The 13,803-nt window shown below is 41.5% G+C and overlaps 2 protein-coding genes across 2 annotated transcripts; both read left to right on the plus strand.

The window, feature by feature from the left end:
- Positions 1 to 8,271, plus strand: LOC117936835 (thrombospondin-2-like). The gene is made up of 16 exons (XM_034860254.1): positions 1 to 187; positions 455 to 631; positions 704 to 877; positions 1,166 to 1,296; positions 1,614 to 1,748; positions 1,860 to 2,078; positions 2,166 to 2,273; positions 2,384 to 2,543; positions 3,606 to 3,724; positions 4,076 to 4,310; positions 4,663 to 4,890; positions 4,960 to 5,090; positions 5,406 to 5,546; positions 5,739 to 5,836; positions 6,818 to 6,957; positions 8,199 to 8,271. Exons 1-16 carry the CDS (start codon positions 1 to 3, stop codon positions 8,204 to 8,206), a joined length of 2,391 nt encoding a protein of 796 aa, XP_034716145.1. The 3' UTR covers positions 8,207 to 8,271.
- Positions 8,272 to 9,363: 1,092 nt separating this feature from the next.
- LOC117936834 (potassium channel subfamily K member 1-like) lies at positions 9,364 to 13,789 on the plus strand. The gene is made up of 3 exons (XM_034860252.1): positions 9,364 to 9,990; positions 11,302 to 11,706; positions 12,361 to 13,789. Exons 1-3 carry the CDS (start codon positions 9,639 to 9,641, stop codon positions 12,663 to 12,665), a joined length of 1,062 nt encoding a protein of 353 aa, XP_034716143.1. The 5' UTR covers positions 9,364 to 9,638; the 3' UTR covers positions 12,666 to 13,789.
- The last annotated feature ends 14 nt before the right edge of the window (positions 13,790 to 13,803 follow it).

Raw genomic sequence — 13,803 nt, forward strand, 5'->3', positions numbered from 1 at the left:
ATGTGTGTGTATGTATATAAAGATAATGAAGATGGCTGGTCCCCCTGGTCTGAGTGGACCCACTGTTCGGTCTCCTGTGGACGTGGAGGGCAGCAAAGGGGTCGCTCCTGCAATGGCATCATGCCATCCTGTGCCGGCCCGTCAGTCCAAACTCGCAGCTGCATGCTGATGAAGTGTGACCACAAGGGTAGGACATCACACTGCATGTCTGATCTGGCTGTTAATTTATTTTTTGGGATTGATTGGCCGGTCCAAGGGAACAAATTAACCAAAGAGCCATTCTCCCAAAGAGCGAAAAGAATGGAATTTCAGATAGATGCATTTAAGAGATTGTGATCATAATTTGAGACATGTTTAGTAGTTCTGCAAATATGTACACAGCATGGAGCTGTGGTGGTGGTCTGTGTTGAATTCTGGACTTTATACAATCTTTATGTGCTTGTTTCATGTCTAGTGCATCCTGGCGGGAAGTGGGGCCTTTGGTCTCCTTGGTCTGGGTGTACAACCACATGTGGAGAAGGCAACATCACACGGGTTCGTCTCTGCAACAAACCTCCAGCGCAGAAGGGAGACAGAGGGTGCACGGGCAGCGCCAGGGAGACACAATCTTGCAACAATACACTTTGCCCCAGTGAGTTTATGCCAGTGCACATGCAGTCTGCACTGTAGATGGCTTACAGGTAACTCATGTGTTTGTGTGTAGTTGCTGGAGGCTGGACAAGCTGGACGGAATGGTCTCCGTGCTCAGAGTCATGTGGTGGAGGTCTTAAGAGTCGCCAGCGGGAGTGTTCGAACCCCGCCCCTCAGCACGGTGGGAAGCCTTGTGCCGGAGACACTGTGGACTATGAAGCATGTAACAAACAGCCATGTCCTATAGGTAAACCTGAACCCTGCCTACATACCTCAGGCTATAGGGGTAGCTCAGCTGTGTAAGCAGACATTGTCCCATAAGTAGGTTAAGAAATGCATGTATAAACCTTATGCCTTTTTATTTGATGAAACAAACAACAATAATAATTTTCAAACATTAGAGAACTAAAAGATACTTTCCTAAAGCCTTTATTCAATTATTGAGGTTTAGGACGGAACAGACAAATTGCTCAAATATAAATGTCCACTGACTGTGAAAGACTCATTGCCTTGATATGCACATTTGTGTTTTCAGATACATGTTTGCTTTCCAATCCATGTTTTCCTGGAGTAGTGTGCACATCACATAGCGATGGATCATGGGAGTGTGGACACTGTCCGTTGGGTTTAAATGGCAATGGCACTCACTGTGAAGATGAGAACGAGGTAATACCCGCACGTCCGTGCTTATGCTCGTTTACACTCCTAACCTCTCTAACCTAGTTTGACATCTGTCATTAGCACTGTGACTCTAAGAAGAAGTTTCTCTCTGGTCATGCATGATCACCTTTGCACATAATGCAGGTTGCAGAAGCCGTAATTGGTCAGAGTTTAACCTCCAGCCTGTAACTGAAGGCACCGTCATCTGAAAACATGCAAACCTAAATAAATAAATGTGTTCCTGTACACATCACTTGTCAAACCTTTATATTTACTTTTTGTGTTTGACATGCGGAACATGGTTGATCCCTCTATCTCTGCAGTGTGAAGTGGAGAATGTGTGTGTCACAGAGTGTGTAAATACAGACCCTGGCTTCTACTGCCTGCCCTGTCCTCCTCGCTACAAAGGCACCCAGCCGTACGGCCTTGGACTGGAGATAGCCCAGAAAACCAGGCAGGCATGTGTTTTCCTCATTAAATATACATCTTGTTTTGTGTGAACTGCTTTCCTTGCTTTAAACCTCAATCATAACCACTTTTGTCTGCTCAAATGCTCAATTTTGTTTTAGGTGTGTGAACCATACAATCCTTGCAAAGACAACACACACAACTGCCACAAGTATGCTGAGTGTAGGTACCTTGGCCTGGCGTCTGAGGTTTTGTACAAGTGTGTGTGCGCTGTTGGGTTTGCGGGCGACGGCTTCCTGTGTGGTGAAGACTCTGATCTGGATGGATGGCCCAACAGCAAATTAACCTGCAAGCAGAATGCAACCTATCACTGTCAAAAGGTAAAATAATAAAAAGTGTCATCTTGATTGGCTGGCAGTGTTCTAATTGGATGGGATTTGACTAAACTGAAGTGTAATTGGCTGCAGGATAACTGCCCTATGCTACCAAACTCTGGACAGGAAGACCTGGACAAAGACGGACAGGGAGATGCCTGTGATCCTGATGATGACAATGATGACATCATAGATGAGAGGGTGAGACTGTGGCCTCAGGAATAGATTATCTTTAAGGATACAATGACATAATTCAGGCTAATGTTCATTGTGTCTGCATGTATGAACTAATGCGTGTGGGTTTGGTATAGGACAACTGCCCGCTGGTGTACAACCCTCGGCAGTTTGACTCTGACAGAGACGGGGTCGGGGACCGCTGTGACAACTGTCCATTTGATAGCAACCCGCTGCAGACTGACACTGATGACAATGGAGAAGGAGACGCCTGCAGCATTGACATTGATGGAGATGGTAGGAGTTACTCACTACACCAGGCCTGGAACTTGCTGTTACTTATCCTAGTTTTTTTAGTCTTAGTAAAAAACTTGGGTTTGTTTTTCCGAAAAAAAAAAAAAATTTAAACAAATAACTGAAGCAACTGAATTAAGTTATAGTGACCTTAAAAGAGGTCAACAAAACATAATTCTACTGAAAATTGAGGCTAACAAAACAAGATGTTAACTCAACTAGCAAACTTCCCAGAATGAGACATGAGGGAAACATTAATACTGGCTGTTAAAACCAATATACACACACAGGGGAGGGCATACAGGAACAGGAAGGAAGAGTACAGACTACAGGAAGGTAAATAGACATTAACACAAAGAAGGGGGAAACAAACACGACCCATGGCATATTTCTTAGTGGCCAAAATTGGTGAAGGATGAACATGACATTGCTTCAGTGGTGTAGTCTATGTGATACACAGGCATATGCAGCATACCCACCAAGAAAGCTCCAAAACTTCCAGAAACCCACTTAAAAATGCCTAATGACCCACAACAACATACTTTCTATTATATTTCTGATATATCATTTGGATTGCCATCTGTATTTTTCTTCTTCAAACAGGCTAAATGAAGCTATTTCTATTGGTGCATAAAAATGTATCAGAATACAGGAAATTAAGTTGTTGATGCCAAAACTTCCCTGGGGAATGGAAACCCAGACCCCCCACTCAAGCCAATATACAGTATACCCACTACAATACATTAGACTACACCATTGTGTTGCTTTGTATTTCGGGGTGAAGTGTCCTGGGGTACTATTTTTTTCATAGATTTTGTTGGGATTTAGACTACGAGACATTAATCTCTGGAAAAAGGAAAATAAATTCTGTGGTAATGAGCACTTCAGACGGGGAGCAGGATTAGTTCAAAGTGGATTCAGTGTTGAGTTACTCTTTACAAATGGATCAAATTGCATTTAGCCAAACATGGTCCGGATTTATAGTGGTTGCCTTGTAATAAAAGACAAGAAGCCACACGATATGCAATTTATCTGCTGTGTTTATGTGTGTGTTCTTCACTCCAGAGGTTTTGAATGATCGTGACAACTGTCCCTTAGTCTACAACACTGACCAGAGGGACACAGACATGGATGGTGTTGGAGACCAGTGTGACAACTGTCCCCTTCTACACAACCCACTGCAGGTTCCTGAAAAACACAAATGCTTAAAAGCAGACATGTACACATTTACATGACATGTATATTGATGGTGGCGGCGTTGCCTCACAGAGCATCTGGTATGGGTTGCACAATCTAACACAGGGATCAAAGAAAGCTGTTAACAATTTTTTTATTAGTGGCAATCAATCAGGGGGATGGCTAACTTTTTTTTAAACATGAAAAGGAAATCTTGGAAGTTTGTGCAGTGTTTTAGTGTTGGAGGTAAAACTAAGCCAAGATATTTTTGATTTAATAGTATTTAAACGTGTGTGTCTGTGTGTCTTTGCGTGTGTGTGCGTGTGTGTGGGTATGTGTGTGTGTGTGTGTGTGCGCAGCTTGACTCTGACAATGACCTGGTGGGGGACATGTGCGACGACAACGACGACATCGATGAGGACGGCCACCAAAACTCTCTTGACAACTGCCCCTACATTGCCAATAGTAACCAGGCCGACCATGACAAGGACGGGAAGGGTGACGCATGTGACCATGACGACGACAACGATGGTATCCCTGACGACCGGGACAACTGTAGACTAGTGCCCAACAGGGACCAGCTGGACTCTGATGGTGGGTGCTGCTACGTTACACATACAGTAGGTCTTGCGGATTAATTTGCCGTCAAACGTGAAAGGCATTTTGGACAATTGACGATGAATAGATTTTGCAGTCATCCAGTAAAAGCGGTCAAGTATGTTTCCAGTGATCTAGGTCATGTTGGACATCTACATAAACTGTTTATGGCTCTCCTGTAATTCATCATGAATAAAAGATTATTTATCTATCTACAATCATACAGGACTTTTTCAATACATTTGCACACTGTCTCTTATTATTATCTCTTTGTTGTTTTATTCTTGGCAAAAACGAATTCAGGAAATTACATCATTGCATTTTCTCTCCTTATTTCTCCCTCTCGCAGGTGATGGGAGCGGAGATGCATGCTTTGATGACTTTGACAATGACAGTATTCCAGATGCGCTGGATCCATGTCCACTGAACCAGGATATCGGATCTACAGACTTCAGGAAGTTTCAGGTTGTTTTGTTGGACCCTAAAGGCACCACGCAGTCGGACCCCCTCTGGGTGATCCGCAGCCAAGGCACGGAGCTGCTGCAGACGGCCAACTCAGACCCCGGCATCGCTTTAGGTGAGATTTTAAAAAGTGAATCAGTAAATCCAGAAAGAATACATAAATCATGTAAGTTTGTTTAAACAGGATATGACAAGTTCAGCGCGGTGGACTTCAGCGTGACATTTTATGTGAATACCAACCGAGATGACGACTACGCAGGCATCGTTTTCGCCTACCAATCCAGTCGACGCTTCTATGTTGTCATGTGGAAACAGGTGAGTTTTAAACACAGACTTGATGAGAACTCCTACTGGCTTCACTAATGGTAGTAGCAATTCTAACCTAAATTGCCATTTAAAACCTGTAATTTATAGTTTGAATCAAAAGTTATTTCCATCTTTAGACATCATGTATATCTCCTTAACCATAATGTCCTTTATGTATTGTCTATGTAAATGCATATGACAGTTCTAGCTAGCAAAAAAAGGGCATTAAATAAAAAGACCTGACTTTTTGTGAGCAGTGACTGTCCTCAGCCCCATGTCAACTTAACCTTTGTTTACTTTTGTCCTTTCTTTCTATGAGAGCAGGTGTCTCAGGCCTACTGGGAGAAAAAGCCATTTAAAGCTTTTGCCACAGCCGGAGTCTCGATTAAACTAGTCAACTCCACCACAGGACCAGGAGAGTATCTACGCAATGCCCTGTGGCACACCGGAAACAACAGACACCAGGCATGAATCAATGACTTTATGTCTTTGTCTCTTTCATATTCAGCTTGTCATAAATTTACACTACATTTTTCACTTGAAACGATAAACAACCTTAGAACACCGGCACAGTAAAGATACCCCTCCCCCCCAAAAAAATGTGTCTCCACCCTGACTTATATCTGTGTGTTTCTGTGCATATGTTTGTGTGTTTAGGTGAAAACATTGTGGCATGACCCCAATAAAATTGGCTGGAAGGCCTACACAGCCTACCGCATACACCTTATCCACAGACCCAAGACTGGGTTCATCAGGTACAAAGACTGTCATTATATAAAGTGTCATTTTCTATCATTGGATCACCTAACCATGTTATGGACATGACACACTAACGGCTGACCGTTGGCTCAAAAGGCAGTCCGTCTGACTGCCTCCCTGAGTTCGCAAAAATATTGCTTCGGAACACACTGCAGCGATGCCAACTGCCGAGGGCAGCTGATTGGACGACCGTGTCAAATGGGTCTAGTTTCTTCGGAAATTCAAAGCCAGACTGCCATGACCGCTTGTTCCCAATACAATCTTATATTTTACTAAAATAATTCACCCACTGATGTGCTTACACACAAGGACATCTTCAGTCTCAAAGAGTTATTTTATGATAACAGCATGATTTACTTACTCTGTTGGACCCGGTTCTCCTGAACCTGCCACATCTACTTCCAGTTAGTTGTGCTTCACACTAATCCAAAAAGAAAAGAAAAATCAAATCAGAATACCCCGGGCAACGGTGTTGGTGCTGTTTGGGCAGACAGAGAGAACAACATCATTGCTATAGTGAGGTTTTCAAGCAGAACAAACTGATGGGAAAGAGAACAAAATGGTGATGTGCATAGCTCATTTGTTTAAATGATAAAACCACTAAGGCGGTCTAAGAAAAAACAAGCAATGGCTGTTGCATTCTGGGTACTCAATGATTGTAAGAAAACTGTACGCTTATTCTATGTGAGACTGAAAAGAGGCTCCTGCCCTTTGATTGTGAAGGACAGATGAACATTGATGTTTTAATAGTTGCTACAAAGCTCTGTTGAAACTGCTTTAAATATAGCTTCATTTGACGTCATGTCCTCAGTTTTGTTCAGGAATAGGTGGTCAAATACAAACATGGAAAAATTGTGACAAAATCTTCTTAGTGACAGATTTTTAACTCTCAGGTACCCGCACTTATAGGTGTTTTGCATCCGTAGTAAAACATGATAAATAATGTGTATGATTAGGTTTGCTTTGTTGTGTTGCAGGGTGGTGGTGTACGAGGGCAGGGAGATTTTATCTGACTCTGGGGCGGTGTATGAACACACCCTGGCTGGGGGCAGACTGGGGCTGTTTGTCTTTTCTCAGGAACATGTCCTCTTCTCAGACCTCAGATATGAGTGCAGAGGTAAGATATCTCCACCAAACGTGTGTCCTGACTACTGTTCAGTGGTGGAAGAAATGCTCCAATTCATCGCTTAAAGTGCTCATATTATGCTTGTCAGGTTCATAATTGTATTTGGAGGTTATATCAGAGTAGGCATACATGGTTTAATATTCAAAAACACTATATTTTTGTTGTACTGCACGTTGCTGCAGCTCCTCTTTTCACCCTGTGTGTTGAGCTCTCTTTTTTAGCTACGGAGTGAGACATCTCACTTCTGTTCAATCTTTTTTTTTTTTTTTTTTGGGGCATTTTAGGCCTTTAATTGACAGGACAGTTGAAGATATGAAAGGGGAGAGAGAGGGGGAGTGACATGCAGCAAAGGTTCGAACCCGGGCCGACTGCGTCGAGGTGTAAAAAGTGACGCATGTTCGTAACGGAAGTAAAAGGCTGGACTACAATAGAGATGTTTGGAGCAGTTTGTGAACAGTGTTTTCTGTTGGAGAGTGTAAGTCCCTTTGAGGAGGGGGGGGACTTTGGGTTTTTTCACTTTGTAAACCCATAACATGCACAAAAACATATGTAACACAGTAAAGGAAAGGGGACAAGCCCTAAAGCATAATGTGAGCACTTCAAGTTAAGGTACCAATACAAGAAAGCAAAAGAACTCCATTACAAGAAAAAGTCCTGCACTAAAATTCTACTCAAGTTATAGCATTGTTAGCAACAAAATATACTTCTCAAATGTGTATGAAATGTTTAGACTTTTCTCAAACATTTGCTTTTTTTGTGAAATATTGGATTATTTCCCCTCTTTGGGCCTTTGAATGCTTATGAAACTGTCTGAGAAGTTCATGAGGGAAATCTCTTTGATTCGATTGCACTGAATAATACATATCTAAAATGTGACAAAGGCCCTAAATAGACACTTTATGTAAGAGGTCAAAAGACAAAAAGTTTGGGAACCACTTGTTTAATATTTAAAACTGTGCTGTACTTTGTAAGCTTATTGTGTCTGTCTTATATCAGATATTGAGTACCTAAACATAGTGGAGTAAAAAGTGAAAAATGACTCTTTGAATTGTAGTGAAGTAGAAGTAGAAAAGGGCATACAATGAAATACTCATGTACAGTACTTTAGTAAACGTACTTTCCACCATGCAACTGATCACTATGCTTCTGTCCTCCAGTGTTTTAAAAAGCAGTTCCTCTCATAAAAGGTGTTTCTAATATCTGTGACCTGTCCTTCTTTATTTCCTCCTCAGATAATTGAACTATTCTGCTGGGATATAAAGGAATGTCTTCAACCCCCCACCAGAGATCCACATCAATTCAAGTTCAAAAAATCTTAATACAACTGAGATAGGGAGAGCATTAGGTTACTAATTGAAAGTCTAGCCTGCTTTATCCAGCCAAGACTATCAACTAGTGACTGGGATCTATCTATCAGCTTTTTCTGTGACGGTATTGATTTCAGGCTGCCTCAATTCGCTGTATATTACTGTTGAGACTCAGCATCTTTAATGATTCCAACTTCTTGTTGCTTTTCATTTGCTTTTGCTTATGGTTGTAAATAATTATTTATTGCCAGATATGAAAGGGAGAGAAGATGATGATGTTGGAAGTAAAGAAACACCATGCAAATATCTGGTGGTAATTTTTTTTTTTCAATTTTTTTTTCTGACGGTAGCAGCATTGATTACACATACAATTGTGAAAACGTGGTCTCCAGCGCCCTTCAGTGGTGAAAGTAATACTTATAAATAATGAGTGGGAGAGAAAGGAACAAAAGCTTACAAAGGTTAGGCCTACTTGAGGTTGGTAAAATAATTTATTTCAGTAGGCCTAGTATTAATAGCCTTTAAACATACTCATTAATACTCACTACATAACATTTAAAAGCCATGCATTCAAACTTAAGTCAGGAGTAGTAGGCCTATCAACAAATATAGAGGCTACTGTATATCATTACAAAGCACAGAAAGGCCCCTGTCAGTGTTTTGTCAGCTCTTAGATAAATGTAGTGAAGTAAAAACTACAGTAAATCCCTCTGTAATGCAATGAGTGGAAGAACATGAAAATACTCAATAAAAGTCCAAGTATCTAAACTTTTAGTGCAGTACTTTAGTAATCATTGGACTTTCTACCGTCAGGTAAAGTCAGTGCAAGCATGTAATGGATTGTTTCTTAATTAATAACACTGGACTAATGACAGAAATAGAAAGGTGGCAATATGTCAGGGAATTATGTAGCCAGCCTCCCTTAAAAAATGTATTCATTCATGTTCTTGTTTTGTTTTAGTGATCTTGTCTCGTAGCTCTGTTTCTTCAGTCGCTCACATCCTTTTGTATTTGTCTGTTTTTTGTACCTGTGTAAAACATGTTTGCCTACACGTTTTTACAGTAATAAATCGGTGTCTCCAAAGAGAGTAAATGTTTGGGCGGAAGGAAGAAATCAATTATACTGACTCGAAACACTGAACCTGTCAAACCGGTTGGGGAAGAAAGTCGAAAGATCCACGCACGCACACACCTGGTGCGGTGAATGAGTGACGTCACCACTGAGGTGAAGAACAAGGAAGACGAGTCCATCCACCGGGTCTGGAGGACAGAAGTCATATCCAAAATAAAGAGGCTTTCTGTTGAGTTATTGAAGCGTCATTTGTTGATTCATTAAGTGCCATTAACTGTAAGGTGAGTGGAGGAATGGTCCGCAGCTGTACCTACGGCTGGTGCGCTCGGTTTGTGGAGCGACACCGGTCAGCGCTGAATTTTGCGCTGCTGGTTGTCGGTTACATCCTTTACCTCCTAATCGGCGCCGGGATCTTTTCCGCCATCGAGCTGCGCTACGAGCAGGAGCTCCGCGAGGAGCTGAAAGTTGCCCAGGGGGACTTCCTGAGCAACAACCCCTGTGTGTCCCAAGAGCGCCTCAAAGAGCTTCTGGTCCGCGCGCTAGAGGCCAGCAAGTATGGAGTGTCCCTGCTGGATAACGACACCGAGCGAAACTGGGACTTTGTGTCCTCCCTGTTCTTCACCAGCACCGTGCTGACCACCACAGGTGAGGCCCGGGGACACTAAGCTGTGGCCATTGTAGTCATTTGGTAGCACTTTGGTTTTTGAAAATTTAAGCTTTATAAAGGCCTTTCTATATTTGGGCTTGTTGCAAAAATTAAAAAGTCTTAAAATGAATCCAAAATATTCTTAGCAAATATAAATCCCCACTGCTTACTGGTCTGTAGGTAAGGTAAGGTAGTCACTCTCACAGTATGGATTCACTGTGCCACATGTTTTAACATCAAAACATGATTTATAAAATCCCACACTCTTAGGCTAATTTAATAGCTTAGCATTGTATGCACAAAAAAAGGTATGTATATAGATTTTAGGCCGACCTACACTTTATTATAGGTCCAGTCCATACACAACTTTATTTTATACAATGTACTAGTAGGGGGTTCCTGCTCTGTCTCTCTTTCAGTTAAGGGGTCCTTGGCTTAAAAATGTTGAAGACCAGTTGTAAGTCATATGAAAATACTCAATTTGAAATTCAATAAGCTTCTTTTACATTTCTAAAATTACAGCCACTCCCTCTCCAGAATCCCACTTTCTCTCCTCCTGTACTTAAAGAAGGCTGTAACTCCCGATTTGATGATATACAAGATACACAAGTATACAAGTGTGAAACCCATATTTAATTATTAATGGGGTTACCAACATCTAGAACTGCATTATGAAAAAGTAAGGATACTTTCCCCCTACAGCAGATGAATGTGAAAGCAGGTGAAACTCTACACATATATTATTCTGCACAGTGAAGGTCAAACAGCCAATCAAAACACATTTTTGAGTGGAGGCAGAATTTAATGAACCAAAGGTCCTATATTATTTATATATCAGTTACAGAAAAAAATGACATTACAGCAACCTTTGGTTTACCAGTTTTGTGAAGAATGCCTCTGGATGGATGGTTTATCTTTATTTGGTAATATTGCACTTCTAGATGTTGGTAACCCATTAATAACCATGTATGGGTTTCACACTGTCTTGTAAACCAGTGTTCTACTGGAGGCCAAAAAAATTAATTTTCAATACTGGTAATCAAAGTTGTATGTATTAGTGGCTCGTAGTAGCTTTTTGCAGAATTAGTAGATTATTCATAAATAAAGTTGCAGTCTGGGATCAAACTCTTCTTTCAAAAGAAGATCCTTTAGTTGCTGTTGAAGGAGCCTCTGTCTTTCTTTCCTTCTATCTAATTATTGTTATGTTTGTAGAGCTTCCCGGGGTCTAAGTGGCTCCTGGAGAAGAATCTCACCTCTAATTACACCGTTGTAATTAAGGCTGTGCTGCATGTGTGGTTGTGTTTTTTTAGGTTATGGCCATACCGTTCCTCTCTCAGATGAAGGAAAGGCCTTCTGTATTTTCTACGCCCTCTTTGGCATCCCTGTTACCCTCTTCTTCCTCACTGTGGCGGTGGAGAGAGTCATGGTCCTGGTGACTCGACGCCCAGTGTCCTATTTCCACCGCAGATGGGCCATGTCTAAATCGAAGTTAGGAGCCATACATGCTATCTGTCTAGGTATTATCATAGCCCTGATCTTCCTCATCATCCCTGCATGGATATTGTTCAGCATCGAGAACGACTGGAACTTTCTGGAGTCTCTGTATTTCTGTTTCATCTCTTTGACGACCATTGGCCTCGGGGATTACATCCCTGGAGAGGCCAGGAATAAAGAGGACAACCCACACCCACAGCTCTACAGGCTTTCTATTACAGGTGAGATGGTGGCTAAATATTTCTGCCAGGTGGAAGTCTTTTATTTCCAAAAAAACATTTAATCCATTAACTCATCGATTTAGAAAAGGTTTCAATAGCTGAAGTAATAGTGCTTCCCAAACTTGTCACATTGTGACCCCCGAAAACAAAGCGTTAATTATTTGTGTATCATTGTCCCAAACAGAAAAAGTTCATGAGCTATAACCCGTTTTACTAAGCCAAACACACAGGAAAGCTAAGGCTAATAGGAATAGCATTAGTTTTGAAATACTATTAGGAATTTGGGCATAAACCAAAAGTTATGGACAGATTGAAATGTTGACTGCATTATGGTGAAATGAAAAGTCAGGGGATCACCAAAATTTCAGAACGGACTTCCTTGTTGGAAAGCACTGCTGCAGAGGGCCGACAGGTCATCCCTTAACTGAGACGTAAAAGATCAGAATACAGTTATGTGCAATATACAATATGTGCATACGAGGATCGTCATGTTGGCAACCATTTATCATTTTAGCTTTTCTGTTTGACAAGGTAATACAAAGCAATGACTATTAGCAACTACACCCTTTATCTACACACCAAACCTTGATTTGATCTTATTAGTCATGCTGTATTTCTGTGTGTGTGTATGTGTGTGTGTGTTTGCTCTGCCAGTCTACTTGCTGCTGGGCTTGGTGTTTGTCCTGGTGGTGATGGAGACGTGTTGCGAGCTTCCCCAGATGAGACGCCTCAGACAGAGGTTCTACCAAGAAAGGGTTCGGGAGATTGACTCCGAGACCACCAACATCATCGAGCGGGATCACATGAGCGACCAGCAGAGCAACCCCTTGGATCACGTGACAGATCACCTCCCAGTCATCCCTTCTGTGTCAGAGCAGGCCGCGTCTCTGCGGCAGGATGGGAAGTCAATGCCTTACAGCCCAGTATCAGAATCTACGGTTGACCGAAAACTGAGATGACAAATTGTCTGGAAAACATATATATTTGAGCAACTGTTCTATACAATTGTGCTCCATTTGTGACTGCCCAGGACATACCGGCTTTGACCTCTAAATATGTAGGTATAAAAGGAACTTGTGTATACAGCATCAACATGTAAGCTGGGTTACTTAATCGCTTAAAAATGGCTTTCTACCATTGCCAACACCAACTGACATTTGTGACGTAATAGGAGGAACCACCCAAAGACTATCAGGATGGTATTGTTTTCTTGTTCTCCCCTGTAGCTCCATTTCTTGCAGATAAGAGCAAGATCTGTGACACAGAGGAAGGGCTGGGCCCCCAAACGGAGGGAAACCTTTCATGGTTCAACTTCCTGCCAACGTCTTGATGGTGTAATTCCAAAGGGCCACAGTTTGCTCTAGAGAATTTCACATCCGCTCTTAGCACTTTATATAATCAATGGTGCTATTTGCATGGGAAATTTGCCTTCTTGGAAGTAGTGTAGCAGTACCAGGGGAATTAGGCAAACCATCGCTTGGCCTACCTTACATTATGTGAACAGGATTTACAAGATAATTATTTGAATAACAAAGTAATAGAAACCTATCAATATAACGCAATACAGTTCAACAGCACCACAAACTGCAGTCTCCATAGTGACCATACTGTTGAATCAACACCTTTCTAAAACAGTTTCAACAAAAACTGACTTTCATGAAGGTGGGATTTAATGCAGCACCGTTGTATTAGACTGCATTAGTTCCAGCTAGATGTACCTAATAAACTGGCAACTGAATGTATTTCACTTGGGTTACCATTCTGCAATGCATGGCCCCTCACCACTAGAGGGCAGCACTTTCATTTTCTTTACTTGAGGTTTTTGTTACAGGGAATGTATATTCCTTGCTGCTCAGGGGATAGCCTTAAAAACACAATAATATGTCATTGTTACAATTGAGGGTGAGGGAGCATGCTTTTGTAATCAATTTTATTCACACTCGCAAAACTGCAAAAAAGGGGGTAAAAATCCAGAGAATCAAAATATAACTTGTTTTCCACAGATCATTTTGCTGCCTGTTTTCATTGTCATTTTGCAGGATTATGGGTTTTAATCAAGAGAAGAACATTATAATGGTATTTATAAAAAAGCTTTCT

This window comes from Etheostoma cragini, chromosome 21 (genome assembly GCF_013103735.1).
Source record: "Etheostoma cragini isolate CJK2018 chromosome 21, CSU_Ecrag_1.0, whole genome shotgun sequence".
NCBI classification, from domain to species: domain Eukaryota; kingdom Metazoa; phylum Chordata; class Actinopteri; order Perciformes; family Percidae; genus Etheostoma; species Etheostoma cragini.